Source organism: Oryzias latipes, chromosome 9, assembly GCF_002234675.1.
Source record: "Oryzias latipes chromosome 9, ASM223467v1".
NCBI classification, from domain to species: domain Eukaryota; kingdom Metazoa; phylum Chordata; class Actinopteri; order Beloniformes; family Adrianichthyidae; genus Oryzias; species Oryzias latipes.
The window spans coordinates 15,218,845-15,239,600 of record NC_019867.2 but is presented as its reverse complement, the minus strand read 5'-3'; the positions used below and the strand labels follow the sequence as shown (position 1 = coordinate 15,239,600).

Below are 20,756 nucleotides of genomic sequence, written 5' to 3'. Positions count from 1 at the left end.
CTGTTGATTATCTGTCTCAATACGCTCACTTTTAATAGATTTCTCCCTCAAGGTGAGAGGATCAAAACAATGCATCCTAAAAATATCTGTTTACCGGAAGTTTTGTGGCAAGTTTGCTCTATTTGAGTTGTTTAGCTTGTTCTGTCTCGTGAAAGACATCGGGCGATCAAAAATTCAAAATATACCCAACTCCAACAATTTAATCTGTTTCAATTCAGTTTTATTTATTTAAACCAATATTACAACACAGTTGTCTCAACGGGCTTCAATAATAGTACAACACATAGAATCAGTCAAAAAATAGCTGACTAAACGAAACAGACTAAACTAAACTGGGCATCCCATAGACTTATGGGATTTCAGCTTCTTGGAGCCAGCAGGTAGTTCATATTTGGATTGCGAGTGGGGAGGTTGTCACTCAGTCCAGTTCTCTTATACAGTCAAGGTCTGGACTCATGAGTTCAGGTTTTGTTATTTTCTAAGGACTCAACAACTCTGAATGTCTCTGCATTGCAAACAGCTGCCCAAACGCTTCTCTGCACACGGGGGCCAGATCAGCCTTAATCTGAGGGCTGACTAGAACACAACAGGTGGACTTCGAGCATCTTGCTACCAAAACTACATTTGATTCCCTGATAGTGCTGTAGATCCCTTATCTAACCTAATTGGGCTGACTTTATCAAAGTACAGAATATTGGTGTCAATAAGATCCTGCAAACCTGGCGTCAGATTTGTTTGTCTGCTACACACCCCAACTGTCACTTCACTGGCTCACCCACAACGATCACTTGAAAGCACATTTTCCTGGTTACAAAATTCACTTTGAATTCTGTCATCATTATAAAATTTAGTGACTAATAAAACCATCATTTCTTAGAGACGAGGGAATGAAGACGGGAACTTGAGGATTTCAGAGAAACTTTAGATTTCTGTACAGCACAAAAGCAGAACTTTTTACCACAAAACCTTTATTTTTTTAATGTTGACACCTAATACAACAGTTCTGAGATATTTACTCATACAAAACTATAACCTGCATGCAGAATGGATCAATAATGGCATAAAAAAGCTTATAAACAGGGAAACCACTTTTTTTTAGCTTGTTGGACTACCAAAGAAAAATCTCTGTTTTGAGCAGTCTGTCTCCAAGGATTTCACATAAAAACTATGTTTACCACCTTGAAATATTCAAGCAATGCAAATTTTTCTTTCTTTCTAGAAAATAGAACATAAAAACATTTATCTTTCTACCCTTGGATCGCATACAGAAAACTTTATGGGCTGCCAGCTCCAGGAACATATGTTTATAGACACCAGATGATGCAGAACTTAGACTGGCTTTTATCTTAAACCAAGACATTCCATACTATCTCTAACATTTTAGTCTTTTAAGCCTGGCTCTGAGTGATTTTTAGCATTCATTCCCCAATCCCTGCCTGGCCTTCTCTCATATTTCACAATCCTCTAACAGATGTATTCGGGGTGTTTTAGGAACACAGGCAGAGTTATAGTGTTCGCCGTCTGGGTCCTGGGATGATCTATTTAGTCAGTGATCCTCTTTATATCCCCTTAAAAATCTGCCTGTATTGGAAAACAGTCCAAACTTAACCTTGGTGTGTTTTGCTTTTCATTTTCATTCATTCCCCTTTTTATCTATTAAAAACATTTATTTTAAATAGTGGAAAAAACAGAATATTCGGGTCTTTCATTTTATGAGACTTTCATAAAATGACTTTTTCTTTGTTTTGTTTTTTTTACTTTTCACTGAACTGAAACTACACCACAATGCTTTCATAACATAACACGGTAACAGATGCATAGCAACAGCTACCTTTTGACATTCAAGATTAAGATAAAAAAAAACATCTTTGTTCAGGTAATTTGGTGGTTGTGCCTGTTGAAACAAGACTTCTCACTTCTAGGAATAACATCAACTGAAGTAATACTTTCCAGGAATGCTCACATTTCTACCTATAGGCAGATAAATTTGACATGTTTTTATCTCAAAATTCTTTTCCTGGAGGTTTTTGGACAGGTGGTGACAAGGTAGCCTGTACATCAATAGACAAATGTAATGTAACCTTAGAGTTTCGAGTGTCAAACTGCAGGCATTTAGAGCCTTAGATTTAGTGTTCAGACCATTAATAAATGCTTGCAGTTTTGACTGAAGTTATATGGAACACGCTGTTTCTGTCAAATTTCAGTTACATTATGGGTAATAAAAAATAAAGTGCTGTTGAGCTCAGTATAACACGTTTTATTTACATACTGTGTATTCTTTTGCAATAATTTTATGGTTTGAAAAAACATGTAATCAGGAAGTATATTTAAAAGAAGCAATAGTCGTTGCACATGCATCAACCAAATACTTTGTTAAAAATAAAAATAAATCACCTGTTTTTGGAAATAGAACTTTTCAGGTTTAGACATTAAAACAAAACTATATCCAAAAAATAAAGGAACAATTGCAAAATTGTATCAACCAAGACAAGAAGTCACATAAAAGTAGTAGGGAATAAAAGTGTCTCTTTCTTTGAGTTGAACTTTTAAAGTAACTTAGAGGGATAGAGCATTTCACTGTGTTAAGTGCATTCCAAAGAGAGGTTGTAATATTTTTTTAAAAGGGTTTGAGACAAGCGCCTCCATGTTTGTCTAGCACACTTTGGGCAAATAATCCATGTGGTTTAGCAGTGGTTTGCAGGAAACAATAAATCCAAAAATGTGGCATTAGGCTTGGTCGTGAGGGGATTGCTTCTTAGAATTAATCCTAGACCTTATGGGTGACTTAAGAGTTAATGTGACATATTGCAAAATGCAGAGGAATATAGATTTTATCAAACAGCAAGTCTGGCCGAGGAATTAGGAAACAACTGCCAGCAGCAAGTGATGTGTCTGAACAAACCAGAACAAAAAGGGAACTCTCAGGTGTTTTAAGACTACAAGAGCAGTTTGAGGGCAAGTTGTGTTTTATTTTTGTTAAAGAAGAAAAAAATCCACAATTTAATGCAAACCTGTTTGTGAACTGATAAAAAAAGGGGGTGGAATTTGAACATTTTGAAGGTTTATGGGCACATGCATAGGAAATAAAATGTAGAAAAAGAAAAGAACAGTCCTTTGAGAAGGGTTTTATGAGCCGAACTCCAAAAAAAAAATAAATAAATAAATAAATACCAGTAGAACAAGAAATTGATGCTTGGAAATTTACCAAAAAGTCACAGCATGCAAATTTGCCATGCAAGATCATTTTTTCAAAATAAAATAAAATAAAATTTGTGACATTGGTGAAGACCAAAAAAGGAGTTTTCTTCTAAAGAGGAAAGTGACATTAGCAAAAACAACTGAACCAAAATAACTTAAAAATAATAATAACTTAGATTTTAACAAATTAGAAAATTTGATAAAAGCAATGCTAAATGATGGGCACATTGAAAAGAACGAAAACTGTTAGGCCAAGTTTTGCTCTCACGCCATTTAAAATGATGAAATACATTTCTAAGAAGAGCAATTAGCCTATGTAGTCTTGGAAACAAGGATGAGCTAAAGTTACCCAAGAAAAGACTGGTTACTTGGAAAAAACAGGAATTTCAAGCTACTGTTGGGAACGATGTGTTGAAAACTTCCATCAATCATTTGTTTATCCAAAGGCAAGTCACAGGGGCTGCAGTTGAAAGAGATGTTTAGATTTACTTTCACAGAAACTTTTCGGAGCTCTGCTGAAGTCACCCCAAGGCGCTCCCAAGCAGGTGGAGAGACATGGTTCCTGCGGGACATCCTGGGTCTTTCCCTGGGCCTCCACAATAAGGTTGCAGTAGAGGGAGGGGGTGGATAAAAGCCAACTAATGTAATCGTAGGGCTTTTTTTATGTTTATATCTTTCGTGTTTTTGTTCAGACTGTGTAACCCTTGTGCTATCCTAGGCATTTTAACATAAAAAGTTGCAGTCATCTAGACCCACTAGACAGTGCTCTGAACCTTTTTTCTTCAATGATTTGTGAACCTCACTGGTGTCTATGGATTACGTGAAAACTTTCCACCTTTATCATGGTGGGGAGAACACGTCAATGTAAGGGTGGGGTTGTCTAAGATAGCACAAGGGATAAGAGAACTAGACTGAGTGACCTTCTGTCCCTCTTGTTCCAAACAGGAAGTACCCGCTGGCTCCAAGAAGCCAAAATCTTCTAGGCTATTATGATTCTGAATGAATTGAATATCTGTCAGAATAATCATTGCTCTGCAACCTTTTTTAACATGCTCTGGCTAATCTTAACTTTTTTGTAGGGAGTTATTCAAGTTATAACCTAATCAGTCAGGTGCCTCAAAAAAATTATGTGGTCTCAAGTCATTCAAAACATTTGATTGACAGATTCTCTTGTTTTCAGTGGTAGGGGTGTGGACTTCCAACAAACTTACTCATGATTAGGTTGAGTGGTTGCCATAAAAATGTTAACTCAGACCAATCACTGTTTAGTGATGTCATCTGACTCCAACACGGCATATCGCAAAAAAAAAAACAAAAAAAAAAGGTGAAGTCGTTTTCCATGATGATGTCACTCATATAGTTTATACACATTAAATATGATTTTATATGTAGAGCCAAAGATGTCAAAGACGTTGAGAATTTAGCGACAAAAAATGCATTTATTTTTTTAAAACGTATAAACAACTTCAATTAAAACTTGCAGTCAAGATTTGCATTCTGTATTAACATACATTATTTTTTATCTTTATTATTTAAAAAGAAAAGTTCCAACAAAAGGTCCTTTGATTATTCATGTATATTTCTTTGTTCTATTTTAGTGAGGTGTCATCAAGTCACAAAATCCTCTTCTTAACACACGGATCTTGATATGGAGGTTTTCAAGCATCTAAAATGACCATTTGTCCATTTTGGCCTCCACTGATTTGACCAAATCCTTTCCAAGCACCCGGAAGTCCTCCAGTATAGCTTCAACGTTGGGGAGGGTTTTTGCTTCATTGCCGGTCACCTTCACGGTCCTGGCAGACACCTGCGAGGTCTGATGAGTGACGGATGAGGACATGTCAGCTCAAATACAAACAATTGTACGTTGTTTTTTTAATCCACCAAGCAAACCTTTTTTGGTTTTAATCAGCACATTTTAGTAAAGGCCTCACCTTAAAAGGTGCAGGAGCAAAGGCCTTCGGTTTCCATAAAACTGCAATCACTGTTCCTCCATAGGGGTCACAGAAAAAGAGGGCCAGGTCTCCAAACGCTTCCTAAAAACAAATAAAAAATTCTCTAATAAAATTGTCACAGTAAAGTATCCTTTCAACTAATAAAACTCCAAACTTACTCTGAGCTCTAACAGGTAAAGGAACACAGGGTTGTAGTCAATTACTGGCAGAGACCCCCCAGACTGGGCAGCACTCTGGGCCGTGACGCCTCTGCTGAAGTTGACAGACGGGGGGTCGACGGCCTGGCTGAGCAGGGGCACCTGCTTTGGGTTGAGGTGAATCAAAACGTCGTAGGCATCCAGGGGCGGACGCATCACAACCTAAAGAGACAAACAGGCGGGACGTGTTTGTCCAAATGCTAAGCTTTCTACTAGACTCAGCATTTACCATCAAACCACAGCTCTCTACCCACCCTGACATCTTGTAACTGTTTGCCATCCATCAGCTGACGCTCCAGGACTTTCAGGCTTTCTGCAGCCACTGTCATCACTCGCTGCAGCATCTGAAACAACACCAGCCGGCTGAAGGCCTTTCTTTGACCGCTTTCTGACGTTGTCTTCATTAGATTTACACAATGTTTACTAATTATAACCAACTGGAACTAATGACTAAGCTCTGTGTGGAATCAAAAAAGATTTTTCAAGAAGAAAGTATAATGAAAAACAAATGAGGAATGCTTCCATCAGGCCAAGAAAGTCGCTGTTGACAGTTTTGTTTAGGAACTGAGAAAAAAAAAAAGAAAAAAAAATACTCAAGATCATTTATGTGGGCTTCTGATTTAAAAAACAACCATACAACTTATTTATAACCTGCTCTATAGGTTTATTATTAGTTGTTATGCTAAGGTTTATCACAATAAATGCCCAACTGAGTCACTTCTATCACTCACTATCTTACAAAAACATCAAAAGCAGATGGAAAATAAAGCGTGAAAGGATTTTAGCAGTTTGCTGCTCAGACTGAAGATCTTGCATAACCTGAATTCTGTGATTTCCTTTGTCTTCCAGTAAAGCGCCAGTACAGAGTGCAAAAACAGACCAATAAATTGACTTCAGGACAGTCACACCCCGTTGTTTGTTACTGTCCGTAGACTTGTTGTGTAATTTACAAAGCTACCATCTGATCTGGATTTTACTCCAAACCCTTCATTTTCGACACAATGATGAATCGTAGCCCAGTTGAGTGTTTTGGCTGCAACTTTGCAAATAAACAAGAATCTGGCACAAAAATAGGGTTTAGTGTCATGCAGTTGGATGCCTCATTTAAGCTTCTAAACGCCCACATCCTGAGGCAAGGTAAAAACTCTCTGCTCTCTAGTGGTAATTCAGAGGATTGCAGGAGACCGTAAACTTTTTTTTCCAATCAATCGTTTTCTTTCTGAAACAAAGTCTCTTCACTAGGTTACTGACATTAAATAATCCAATAATAAACAGTTCAAACCTTTAAAATGTGTAAAGGTGGGGTTATAAATTTTATCATTGTTTTATTTTCGGTAAAAAAAAAAAAAAAAAAATTAGAAGTGACTTTAGAGTAAACAAAGCTGGAGGTGACGTCTCGGTTAGGACATCCCAGAACGCACTGCTCCTGATCTGTGCTTCCAATATAAAGGAGGATGTTGGGAGAGCCTCCGCATGGTCTGGGGTCGCACTTGCTGCAGGAAACTTATCTGGGTCAGCTGCGCACCATGCAAGCCTGGGTTGTGCTTCTCTTCTGGACTCTATTAAGAGCCACTGGAGGCTTTTCCAGCTACGGTTACATCCAGACAGAGGAGTACAAAACAAAATACCTGAAAGATTTGGCCACAGTAGAGGACGGCAATGAAAAGCAGCTGGTGAGCTACAGCATTCCACCTAAACAAAACCAACTCTCCATCTTACTGAAATCAGATTTTTTTTTTCCAGATCAGTGATTTACACCAGGTTTTGGAAAGACTTCAAAGCATTCAATTTCCTGCTCTGATAAAAAAGCATGGGTATCTCCCTGTGGTAAGTATTAGGGACCTCAAAATCTTAAAGGAGAATAGAATTTGTTTCTAGAAATGCATCAGGATTTCTCCAGAATTTTTTGAGCACTCATTCAAATGAGTTTATAAATGATGAATGTAGTTTGTGTATTTTCAGTGTGAGCCAGGGGAACAGTGTGCGTTAAGAAAAGGCTCCCGGATTGGAAAACTGTGCGACTGCTCTCTGCCCCGGACATGCAACTCCTTTCTCCACAGATGCTTCTGATTCTCCACTTCTAACAAGTTATGTAAAAATAATATATAAGCTGGATGCCTGAAATGATATTTGATGGTGTAACTCTTGAACACAATTGTTTTTTTTACTAAATATACTGTGCAAATAAAGCTCTGATTGCATTTTTGAAGCTTTTTAGGATAAATAATCAGCACTGGAAAGTTTCCTACTTTTTAATGTCTGGAGCTGCGACTGTGTTTGTGTGCACTGACCTGCACAGTAGGGGCTCGTTTGGTCCACATAGATGACTTTTTGTCTTTAGGCGTTGCTATGAACATGACAGGCAAAGACTCCCTGGAGGCCATGAAGCCATTCTTGATCTCTGTGTAGTCTGCAGCTGCACGTGACAGAGACAAGAACAATCATTGTAACTGGCAGAGACGGAGAAGTTGGAAGAGCAGGATGTTAAAGTATGCAGAGAGTGTAAATAGAAAGGGGGTCAGGAGTGTTTGTGTGTGTGTTAAGGCCCTGCCTGTGAGCTCGTTGTTGAGGTTGACGATCAGCGGGTTGTTCCTCCATTCAAAGGAAGAGAGCAGATGAAGGAAACGAAGGAAGCCCACCTGGGGAGAACTGAGGACAACAGACAAACTGGGTCACATGATCTGTGGGCCAAACAGGGAATCTGGGAGAAAGTAGTTTCCTGGTATTAGAACCTTGTTTAAAAATTTAAAGGAAGTGGTTACCCTGGAGGAGTGAAGGGAGCAGGCTGCAGGAACAGTGACGCCACCAGCAGATCTGCTGTGTCCTCTGTGATATCATCACTGAAGAGCTGAGCTGCCAGCCAGCGCTTAGCCAGGCGGCAAACAGCGCCGAAACACGAATACTCCTGCTGGAGCCTGCATGAACCACCACGAGAGGAGCAGAGCAAAGAAAATATGAGAAAAAAACGGCATTTTTGTAAAAGCGTGCATTTTTAGCCATTTGGAAAGACGAACTCTTCTCTAATTTACCCGTGTAATGTGCTGGTGAGTAGAGGTTTGTGAATGGTGGCCACCTCCAGCTGCTGAGCTTCCTCGTTGTCCCTCAGCACCAGCAGGCCCTCTGGCGTCACGCTCTCCCTCAGCACCTGAGGCTCACGATGGTACGCCACCTGGATTCGAAACGCCAAGCCCTCCTAGCCAGCAGCAGATGGGCACAAAATGTTATCCAGACCCCACTTCACTGACCCACACAAACCTCACAGGGCACCAGCGATGACCTGAAATTCCTTACATGACCTACTTCAGTCACATTTTTACTTTCGTTGTTTGCTGCTTCCCTTTCGGCTTTTCCCATCAGGGGTCGCCACAGCGATCAAGTCGCACGGTAAACTTGGCAATGTTTTACGCCGGATGCCCTTCCTGACGCAACCCTCTCAAAGCAACCGGGCTTGGGACCGGCACAGAAGTAGAGAAGGGAACAGGGAGCAGCCCGGAGTTGAACCCTGGTTTCACGGACGGAAGGCACCGCAAACCAGCACGAGCTAAACCAGCTCCCATTTACTTTCGTTGTTTAATATATTTATAGTATTTTCCCAAGATGTTTTAATGGTGTGCACGGAGAGAGATATGTATGGAAACATGTTAAGACTTCTTTCTAAGGATGTCATCCAAAACATTCTTGAGAGGTTTGTTTGGAAAACCTGAAGTGGAGGTCACATTAAAATGACACACCTTTAAATATCTAAAGAAGTGTTATGCTGGCAGATTATACCAATTAGTTGTTGAAAAGATGCAAATTGGTTTGGTAAATAAATCGTTGAAGCACTTCAGACCTGCTTGGTGGCCTCTTTGAAAAGTGGCATCTGACAATGAGAGTGGAAAGGAAGGATTTGATGCCGTTTAGGTAAATAGACTGATTCCTAAATACCCAAAGTGTTTCCTAAATTGATGAACTATTTTAATTGAGTCACGCACAACAGGATTATGAACTGCCAGGGGTTTAGATAATGGAAGTAATGCACCCATTACATATGACAATGATAGAAATCCAAAGGACAGCTTTTCCATCTCTACCCGTGTTGAGTGGTGTGTCCAAGAAGACATGCAACAGAAATTAGCAGCCCAATAATGCTGACAAAAATTTGTAAGAGATAGCCCACCATCTCATTCTCTTCTCTGCAAATATTCTTCTGGAAGACGCGTTTTGTTTTTTTAGCATTAGTAATGCATACCAGGACGCACCGAAATAAATACAGAAATCTAGGCATTACTGACATTTTTACTGCATATTCTCTCCCAACTAGTGAGAGGTATAGGGGAGACCATTTTATTAACTCCGGTTGTATTGTTGACTTTAATTTATGAAAGTTTTCCCTATAAAGGCAGCAGATTTCCCCTGTCACAGCTATTCCAAGATAAACAGAGTTGTTGTTTGCAATCTTAAAATGAACATGGACCTCCATCAAAGTAGATTCAGACAAACTGATTGGCAACAACTCACTTTTATGTAGGTTTCATTTGTAACCCACACATTTTTACTTTCAACAAACTAATACGGTAAACTTAAAACACTGCTTTCTCAAGTCTAATCATCTTTTAATGGAAACATTTAGGGTATAAAAATAGTAAGACTAAAGGTGAAACAACATTTGATTATCCTTCACTACTAGCTCTCTGTTTAAAAAACACGACCCAGACATGAGGCTTTCTCCAACAATGACAGGAACTTGATTACCGTAAATTCCGGACTACAAAGCGTACCCGATTACAAGCCGCACCCACCCATTTTTACGTGTTTAACTACTTTTATACATACACAAGCCGCGTCAGAGTACAAGCCGCGCATGTGTTAGGCGATATTGTCATCCTGACAGATCACGGCCAGCATCCCAGAGTGAGTGCAGTTCATTAGTACGTTGTGGGTGTAACCAGCTTTGCCTCTGGCTCATGCATTTGAGTGTATCGATATCTGTCAAACAGCATGGACCTGTATTCTGTTCACAAGTTCCTTAGTTATGGTGTTTTTATTTCATTCTTTTTTTTTTTTTTTTACTTATTGACAATCTAGGTATCATACATAAAATTACAAACAGTAACCATATAATCAACATTACATCCCTCAGTTATGATGAGGAAATTTACATCCGCGATTCCACATTTCCCATGAGTCTTAAGGCCCATTCACACCTGGACCAATTTCGCCGGCGATTTTCGCCGACGTTTAACGCCTCGTGACTAAACAAAGGGCACCAATGAGAGTGTGCACACCGACGCGAAAAAACGCCACGCGTCAGAGCGTCAAAAAAAAAAAAAAACGCCTCCGGTTCGTTTTTTTTTTTCGACGCGTCGCGTCGAAATCTATTCGACCAATGAGAATGGCGCTTTTGCACACCTGTCTGGAGCTTCTGAAGTTACAGTAAAACACAACTTGGGGGCGCTCAAACACAAAACTGCCTTGCTGAGCACACATACCAGCGAAGAAGATAGACGCCGAGTAGCGTCTACACAGCAGCGAAGAAATAATGACGGACATTCTAAAATATCCCCGAACCAAGCACCAGTTGCTCCAACTGGTGCTTGAAATATTCACGTTTTCTTTGTATGATTCTGACAAGCGCGTAAATACTTGCTCTCTTCTTCTGAGGGAAAAGCGACTTTAAGAAGCGTAAAGTTGCGCAGCGCCACCTTGTGTACAGAAGTATTTCTGTTTACATTAAGCGCCATCTAATGTCAGGGAATGAAATTGCATGTTCGCTCGGCTCATCGTCAGCGAAAATCGCCTGGGTGTGAACACAAAAAACGTGGCGAAAAACGCTGGCGAATAACGCCTGGCGAATATTCGTCCCGGTGTGTACGGGCCTTTAGGGGCTAAAGGCGGGGCCAACGCACGGCTCGCCATACTGTTGTATGTGTTTAAGAATGAGCAAGTATCAGCAGTGCATGGAGGGGTGAACGGGTAAAGCTCTCCTTCCGCTTGTGTCGCGGCAGCGTTATGGGAGTAACAGGGCTGGTTAAAAAACACACCGGTAAAATAAAGCAGCGGCGACTGAAAAGCGCGCGCCTCAGCGCGATACGCGCGCCTCAGCGTGGCGCGTGCGTCAGAATTCAGAAGCCTCTGCACTCCGCGGACGCCTCTGCGCTCCGCTCCCGCCCCGCGCGCTCCTTGTCTCCCCTTCCTATCTACTCCGACACCTCTGGCCAGGGCGGCTTCAATTAGGAGGACTTCGTCCCCATTGCGCCGGTGGACCGAGCAAATCGTGTCTGTGCAAAGCAATCGGACTTAATACTGTACGTTTTGTGTATGAGGGGCGGATGCGTTGTTACGTGTGGGAGCCATCAGACTGCCATCGGCCCCGCAGCTCTATAAGAGCAGCAGGAGGAGAAGATGTCTCCAACTCACACGGAGGCTGTGAGCTTTTCAAAGCAAAATTCCGCTTTTACGGTTTCCTTAGAAACCGTAAATGGAGTGTAAATTCACTCCATGCGCTGTTCTCTCCGTCACGCAGCAAACCGGCTATTCAAAACCCGTTGGTGACGGTGGACTTTTTTACGCTGCTTTTAACGATTGCTTTTAACTTGAAAGCTTCATCATATTGTAGCGGCGATCACGTGCACGTTGGGTCTAATGGCCCCAAAGGATTCTGGGATGCGGCCGGGCATGCGTGTTTCGTTTTGTTGAAGCATGACTGAAGTGTCTAAGACCTAAAGTCAAGTCCATGCTGTTTGGCTGCCAAGAGGTGTGTTGAAAAGAAATGCCTCGTGCTTGGAGTTGGATAGAGAGTTCAAACTATTCACTGAGTTCGAAAGTACGTACACGGCGGCCGCCAATTAAATCCATAAATTAGCCGCGTCACTGAAAAAGCCGCAGGGCTGTAAGCGCAGGAAAAAAGTAGCGGCTTGTAGTCCGGAAATTACGGTAGTCTGTAACAGAAGCATATATTCTATATTCAATTCAATTTGTATAGCCCAAATTCACAACAACAGTCGTCTTAATGGGCTTCGTAGCAATAATTGTAAAGTAAACATAAAATCAAAAGGACCATAAATGGATTTATTCAATTGGAGAATACTAAACTTAACTAAAAACAGACTAAACTAAACTAAACTCTCTGCCCTTACAGCCTCCTTCGTGTTGCCGTTGCAGTGGTTTTTTCTAAACTTTTATGGTTGATCATTCTTATTGCTCTCTTCTAGTTCAACACTTTTCCTTCCTTTTCCCCTTATCTTATTGATCTACTTGAAATAAATGTATGCTAATATTTTGACATTTTTAACTTCAAAAATGTTCATGGAATTAGGCATGCAGGTGTAAAAATTAGGGGCGTGGCGTCAAATTATCAAAGTAATCGTGATTAATGACAGACAAATTATGACAGACAAATTAGCGCGTTATTTTTTTGCGTTAAATCTCATTTTTGGTCTAAAACTCTTGTTGTGTTCTCAAATATAAAACAAGAGTCCAACTGTTTACTTGTATAAACTTTTTATTTGTTATTTGACTTCACTGTCGGTGTCCCTTTAGGTAACAAGCGCCTGTCACTGCTGTGATGCGACTTTGTAGTTTCTTAACAGAATTAAGCCAAAACAATGCCATAAATATGCCACAAATATTATCTTTTATGTAAAAGATAAACCCTGACGAGGTGTTTGTCATCATAAGTTAATGGGGCACGTGGAGAGCTTATAGCATGAGATGATAAACCGTGGAATAAGATGTGTCAACATATGTATTAAGGTAAGCTATTAATAAGAAGCTTGTTAATATTTTTTGGATTGCTCAGAAGTCTGGACCTTAAGGTTTTTTGTTTTTTTTTTATTGAAAGAAATCCGTGGTGTAGACGTAAAGATTGAAAGTCTGTTATAATAATAAAAAAAATAACATATAAATTATATTTTGATCTTTTGCTGTGCCACTGGGTCACAAATGTAAATAAAAAATGCATCCAAAATGAGACTTTTCACGGCAACCATTAGAATACAAATAAATTAATTTGATTAATGAATTACGGATCATGATTACTTAATCGCACACAAAAAAATTTGTCACATGACAGCACTGGTAAAAACCAATGAAAATTGGATTTTCATTGAAGTAGACGACAACTATATCTAGCACTTTAAAAACAAACTCATGCACGCACGAAATTAAATAAGATAAAATAAAACAAAACAAAGCCTGTCTGTTACTGGGCCGTTACTGAGCTGATTAGATTTCCCACAACCTGAGGATTGTGGGCTTTTAATAACCATAGTTGTAGTTACTTCCACCCCCCCGCGCTCATGTAATCATCCGATTTTATCCGTTTTCCTCTTTATCTCACCTTATCGAGATTCTGTCCCTTTCCTCAGCCTGGCTCTCCTAAAATGTGTTTAAACAACACAAAAAAATGAGAGGAGTACGAAAACACACCTTCCAGACGTCCAGATGTGAAGGGCAGGCTCTGCATGTGTAATTGTGCTGCTTCTTCAGTAACTCAGCAAGTCGGATATGGAAGGCGGCTCGGATGTGACGGATCGCCAGACGGTCATGAGGCCATTTTCCACTTCCCTCCATGTGACAGATCACTGCAAGAACAAAACCAGAAAAAAATAAAAAGACTCCATGTTGATCCAGAGACACCAAGTTGATATCCAAAGTAAGACCAGAACACTTTTCGAGTGGCTAATGGATGAAGAAATAACCTGTGATGGGAGTGATGTATGCTGGACAAGGTTTGCCTTCCTTTGGAATCAGGGATCTGGAAATCTTTTCTTTGTCAAAGAAGGAATAGTCCACCTTTAGTGGCCGAGGTGGAAATACCTGTGAGGAACAGCAGACGTATTACAACTCTTAAAAAGTCAAATGCAAACATGTTTTAGGATAAATAATTAGCACTGTACAGTTTCCTACAGCACTGGAAAGAGCATTGCATCATTGTGACCAAGAAGCCTTACTTGTGTGTATCTTAGAGCGGGATGGGCGCCTTGCACTGCAGTTATAGAGAGAGGAAGCCCTTCCAGGTTCCACAATTTCCTGCTCAGGTCATCATAAGCCTGAACCACAACTAAACTTTCCTCCTCGCCAGTAGTGGGCACCTGAAGAGTAAGAAAAAAAGGTATTTAAAACTTAAAAAACACTCTAGATGAGGATGAGCTAGACTGTACATTACCTCACTTCCTGTTTTAACAACGTCATCAATCCCTCCAATGTGCCGCACAGAGGCTTCTGGGATGTCCGCATGGCTGAGGGAAAAACAAATCAGTTTTATCTTTTTTTCCATGCATGCATGCATCCATCCATCCATGCACATATACATATAGCTTCATACGGCTTCAATTCCCATAATTTGAAATTATTCTGTTAATCAACAATTCAAAAGTAATGGCTGATTTTTATTATTTAATTTTCAATAAATTTTAATTTATTGTTACTTTTGAACATTTCAAGTCTTTCAGTGAGCATTGTTGTGGACTTTCTTTCTTTAACTGAGGGGTACCAACAATTTTGTCCATCAGTGTCAGGTATTACAATAATCTTCATTTCTTTACATATAAGACATTTTGTTTAGTCCCGATGACTGAAGGCTTGGTTTATTTAAAAAAAAAAAATGCTTTCAGACAAGGAACGAAGCTTCAAGATACTAAAACACAATACAAGCTAATGTTGAAGATAAACATTGGCCTGAATCAATTCAATTAGAGTTAAAATATCCCATAGGATCATTTAGAGAAAGATGAAACTGAACAGAAAAATATATAAACCTCAAGCTAAAAAATTATCAAATGTTAAATGACTTAAATATAAAATTGATGTATTTTAAAGATACATAGAACATGTGATTAAAAAGCCATACATTTTCAGTAAACTGCAGACTTTGTTTTGCCTCTTATGTTTAAAAGTTAGGATTTAATAAAGATTAATTAAACACACCAGTAATGATACTTCTATATTATATTTTTACAAAAAAACAAAACATCAAATCTTTCCTAAAAGTCCACTCTTGAAGTACTTACACCTGGAGCAAATATGTGACGATCTGTTGGGGGACCAGTCGCCTCTGGCACATGCTCTCTCCTTCCCACAGCACAGCCTCGGTGATGGAACCATCCTGGAAGCGGCGCAGTTCAGAGCGCGAGCCCCACAGCTGACGAAATTCAACCGCCTGCCAAAAGAAACAGGGAATTTTTAATAATAACAGAAAATGAATAAAATATGGGGTTTTGCATGTTACGAAAGTCGGAAAAGCAACAATATGAATCGACCGCCTCCAATCATGATAGAAAAAAGAACTAATTCAATCCTTGACTAAATAAAAACAAAGAGATTCTACCTTTGGGTTGTCCGCAGCAGGACCTTTTTCCAGGATACAAGATGCTAGCTCCGGTTGAAGGAGCAAACCAAAGGAGAGAGGAGGCTGAGCTTTATATTTTGGGGCATCACTCTCAACAGACCACTGCAAACAAAAAGATCATCTTTCTCCATTATCATTGGCAACAAAATAGTTTAAAATGATCAGAAGACTGCATTTATTCCCTCAAAAACACCATTCTTACAACCTCAAGATCCGGAGCGAGGGAGTGGGTGAGCAGGTGAATCCTCTGACCAAGTCCTTGCTGAAGCAGCGACAGAACAAACGGGAGCGCCGCCTGGATGTAGTTTCCACTGAGATCCATCAGGTCATTCAGGAGATTCTGTTTCTTGCAGGTGGACTGAAGTTTCACAAGGTCGCACAACCTGAACGGGAGTTTAAAGACAAACCAAATGAGCTCAGAGAATAAAGCTAGCAGCTTTTTTTAAATCAAACTATCAAATGTTTACGTCTGCATCAATGGAAAAGTCTTGAAAAGAAATGTGAAAGACAGAGGTAACATTTACAGGACCAATGTGTTTCAAATATCATGGCATCAATATTTGTTAAACACCCAAATACTTTCACCCTTCCTCAAAGTTTTACCTTTAAATTTGAGATCTTTTTGCTTGTAAGCAAATGTTCACATTTATTCAAATTGCTCCAGAGGGTCTTTCCTCAATCACTCTGACTCCATTTGCGCATTTTCAACACTTTCTGGAGTTTTGGTTCACTTCCAGGTTGTCCAGGGAAAGTCTTCAAAGTACTTAGCCGGAAATGAATCAGCCTTTAAAAGTTAAATAACAAATACTTCTTTACTTTTTTTTTAATGGAAATTATTCATATGTGCTCTTATTGTGAAAGGGCAGGTGGGATGGGCTGTGACGTTGTTGTGATGATGATGCCAGAATGAATAAAGAAAACGTTGAGCTAAGAAGTGTATTTTTAATAAACTACTGCTGCTCTGCAGAAACTATGTCCTAGAAAAGGACACTTTTTTAAAATTATTATTATGGCTAAATACAGCATAATCATAATTAAAAGAACACTGGAAACGCTTTTAAAATAGATCAAAAGATGATCGGAGTGTTGAGCCTTTTGTTGCAGAAAATATATCCGTATTGTTAATGTATATTAGTTGATTAAAGCAAACCTACTGGAAGACATGGTCACTTGTCCTTATCATGGGTTTAGGGGTCATGAGAAGGCAGTGGAAACCGTCTACAGTGGGCTCATCCCAGAACTGCATTGACAAAGACGCCTCATGCTGCAGCTAAAAACCACAAAAACAAAACAAAAAACAGGTCAAAACCACAAAACATCAAGCAAATCACAGCGTTGACCCAAACCGCTGCTTTCCTGAGACTCACCTGTTTGTAAGCACAAGCAGTCATATCAGAGCACATGTTGAGATGTCCTGAAGGATCGACAAACACAACCTGGAAAGCACTGTGGAACTCAGCCAGAGAAGGCTGTGAAGGTGAAAAAGAACACAAAATGAACGGATTTCCCCATTTTTTTGTTTTAAGTAAAACAAAACCTGCAAAAGTTGACTCACAGCTGAAGAGTCAGGGTCCTTGGCAAGACTGATTCCATTCACTGTCAGGTCTGTGGATGCTAAATAGAAATATTTATATACAGCTAAGTTTGTAAATTATAACTGTTAAAATGTAAATAGCATAAATAATGTATGCTGCTGTTATCTTACCAAGGAAGTTTAAGCTGTTTCGCAGCAGCTGATAGGCTGTCATGTTGTTGCTGATTCTGTGAGTGCTCAGAAGAAAAGCCACCAGCATCGAGGCAAGGAAACCACTGAAACAACCGGTGCCCTTCAAGACAATGAAATGTCATGTCTGAGATGAACATGTATGTAGTGGAAAGAAACATACAAAAAGCAACTGTCCAAACAGTAAGCTCCCAACCTGGTCAAGCTGTCTTTGGTGAAGCCAAACTTTGAGTAAAGCCACGCCGTCGGTGAAAGCCGAGCACTGGGAGCTTACAGCAGACAGAAACTGGAGGTGAGCTCTGGGCAGTAAATCTCCCAGAACAGAGCTGTTGTAATGAGGAGTGGGAGGGCCACTGGACTCTGAAATAAACAATTTTCCTCTCATTAAACACCAAGCTAAACAGAAACTTTGAGACTAATCATTTGCTCACAGTAGACAGTTGATTCAAAGATGTTGTTGAACACCCCAGTCAGATTACAAAGATAAACAGGTAGAACCTTATGTCTTACCAGGCTGGGCGGTCTGCACTCCAGTGTACCACTCCGTCCGGACATTATTCCTTTGGGGGTGGAAACGGTTGGGCTTGAAGAATCCAGGAGGAGGACAAGCGTGAACACGTACCGTAAAACTGGAGTCTTTACCTGAATAAAATCAAAAAAATCACAACACGGAGCATCCAAAAATCAAACTTAAACAAGATTCAAATTTTCTAACCAAGTTTAGAATTTATGAGCAACACAAAGTTCAAAGTGACAAATGCGCGAAGTGTGCTACACATTTTAATAAAGGTACCTGGAGGAGTCAACAGAAGTACTGGTCGGAGGCGGTTCCCATGAAGACAGGAATACCGCAAGGTACCAACTTCAGAGGAGGATGAGAGATGCTGGGCAAGGCCTGCAAGGTAAAGAGCTCTCTTCCTTGGATACCTTTGATTTAAAAAATCTTTTGGTTGAAGAACATCCTGAAAAAGAAAAAAAGAAAGGTGGCAATTGAGAGGATGTGTGAACTGCAGTTAACTAATAACAATTAATTTAAGACTTTATGTGTAGACTTACAGCAGGAATCGTGACAGCCAGGTCTACCTTGATGTGGGGTTTAATACATGTCCCAAGAGGGTAGCTACCAATCACATTGATGGAAGCTGGTGGGGTCATGTAGAACTTTCCTTTTGTTGCTTTGGGCATCAGAAGAAAAGGAACTTTCACTGGACCAGACAGCCAAGACAGGTCGCTTACCTGTAAACACACCGTCAGATAATTTTACAACTGCTGTTGTAGATGTGAGTAAAGGACTTGAATCTATTACTACATACCTCTACTTTTGGCAAAGTCGGCACAGCCTGAAGACACTTGGTGACTTTTTCAATGAACGAATCAATTTGCTGTCTCCTCCGCTCACTCAAGACCACTTCTTTTAGCAGCTCTTCCATCTGTCAGAGATGACATTCCAGGATTTTAAAGCCCCACTGACAAAAATCTTGTTTTAAACATGTTCTTATAGCATTTATCTAATGATGGAACAACATATATGAAGAAAATTGAGCTCAAAATAGCACTTCTGAGTATGTACTCCTGACTCAGGAGCAGTTGGAAAAAAATGCTGTTTGAAATATAACTTATTTGAAACATAGAAAATACACTGGCCCGCAGAGGGGAATTTCTAATAAACTAGTGGCGCTCTGCAGAAACTAAGTCCTAGAGAAAACAAACAAACGGCATTATCATAATTGAAAGACTACTAGGAACAATTTCGAAAAAGATGAATAGATTATCTGAGAGGGATTTTAAGAAGAAGGCTGGAACATCTGAGCAATTGGTCAAGTAAAATAAACGTCTCAACTGTTTTTTTCCTCCTATAAATTTATGTCAGAAGTCTCACCTGCATTTTAAGGAGGCTGCAATGAAATAAGCTTTCAGCCTCTTTCAACTGGTTCAACTCTTCTGCTGACGGAGGCCTGTAGAGGTCATTTCTCGACAGCTTCACTGGGTGATAGACAATCTCTTCTGACGGGACCTCGGGTTTGCTCCTTTTGGCTGGGAAAGCAGGCTGATCCTCATCATGACATGAGCCAGAGACAAACATCTGCAACATCAGACAAAATACAAATATGTGTGTGTCATATTTAATCGTTAACCGTTATGCATCTGGTCTAATACCACTATTCAACTTAACATGTAAATTATTTACGGGAGTAATTCATTTCTACCAAATAAATAAATACATTCTGGACACGTTCAACAAGAGAAACAACGCAGTTTCTGCTAATTATTACAGACATCGTTCGTTTTAGTTTAGGGGAAACATCCGTCCGACCGCGGGGGAAACATTTTAAAAGTTATAGTGATGGAATAAAAGCGAATAATGTCGGTCATACCTCCTCACTTGACTCCTTTTTCGTCTTCATTACAGAAAGGAGTTAAAGTAATGGAAAAAAACGAAATGTAAAGATGAATAACCAACACAGCGCCTTCTTTTTACACTCACGTGTGCTGAGGGACAAACTAACTTGCTAATGATGATGATATTTCACTGATTGGTGTTCAGGCTGAATAGCGGACTTCTCATTGGCTTATATTTTCATAAATACCGCCTTCTTTTGCGAGTTCGGTTGAGAAAACAAGGTTTCAATCTTTGGCGCCGTCCTTGTGGTGGGAGGCAATTTTACAAAGAGCAAACCAACATTACATGGTATAAAGTTTGTAAATTCCCTTTAAAAGCGTATTTACTTCTTGTATCAGATCTTAACGCTAATTTATTATTTTTCACACACATCTGAACATCAGAGATATGAGGTGAATGCAAAAAGGTAAAGTAAAATCTTCCATAATGTATTTTGTTTAGCTTGTCCTGTCCAACAGCTGGGCAGACAGATGAGAACTGAGGGCCTCTTGTGTTGGACATATTTTACTTTAACAACAGGGGTTATGCATTTTCCAACAAACCAGAGGTATGTCTGAATAAACCCCTTTTGTAATCGAGGAAAAACTTTATTCATTTTAATTGTTTTGGATGATCTTTTGTGTTGGACCGGACGGAAAATGAAAGGAGGTAAGAAGAGCGAGGGATGTTAGAAGGGGGGGGGGGGGGGTAGTAGGGTGATCATAGGAGGGGGGGGGGGGGGAAAACCATGAAGCGGCATAAAGCAACAAGCTACTGGGCGTTCATCATTACGGTAAGGTTCAGATGTAATACAAATCTCAAATCTCAAAGGGCGGGGCCTGTCCACACACACTCAAATGTTATAAACACACCTGTTAGCTGCAAAAATGTCCACATGTCAACATGTACACAAAACAGATAGTGTTCACATACGCACACTTATGCCTTCAAACCAACTAGTGTGAAATATTTC

General features: G+C 39.9%; 2 protein-coding genes across 2 annotated transcripts; one reads left to right on the top strand and one right to left on the bottom strand.

Moving 5' to 3' along the window:
• Nucleotides 1-4,616: 4,616 nt before the first annotated feature.
• Nucleotides 4,617-19,943, bottom strand: nol6 (nucleolar protein 6). Its single transcript, XM_004072456.4, has 26 exons — nucleotides 19,779-19,943; nucleotides 19,283-19,486; nucleotides 18,717-18,833; nucleotides 18,460-18,639; nucleotides 18,197-18,365; nucleotides 17,914-18,045; nucleotides 17,600-17,763; nucleotides 17,386-17,506; nucleotides 17,236-17,294; nucleotides 17,048-17,149; nucleotides 16,835-16,950; nucleotides 15,886-16,063; nucleotides 15,660-15,782; nucleotides 15,343-15,491; nucleotides 14,499-14,571; nucleotides 14,284-14,424; nucleotides 14,032-14,149; nucleotides 13,760-13,914; nucleotides 8,380-8,543; nucleotides 8,113-8,265; nucleotides 7,902-7,999; nucleotides 7,642-7,766; nucleotides 5,605-5,694; nucleotides 5,312-5,512; nucleotides 5,133-5,234; nucleotides 4,617-5,014 (listed from the first exon to the last, which is right to left on the bottom strand). Exons 1-26 carry the CDS (start codon nucleotides 19,806-19,808, stop codon nucleotides 4,865-4,867), a joined length of 3,414 nt encoding a protein of 1,137 aa, XP_004072504.1. The 5' UTR covers nucleotides 19,809-19,943; the 3' UTR covers nucleotides 4,617-4,864.
• Nucleotides 6,792-7,549, top strand: LOC100533514 (cocaine- and amphetamine-regulated transcript ch9). Its single transcript, NM_001204795.1, is given in 3 exon segments — nucleotides 6,792-7,023; nucleotides 7,094-7,177; nucleotides 7,313-7,549. Coding segments are annotated over 3 exon segments (411 nt in total). The 5' UTR covers nucleotides 6,792-6,804; the 3' UTR covers nucleotides 7,421-7,549.
• Nucleotides 19,944-20,756: the final 813 nt, after the last annotated feature.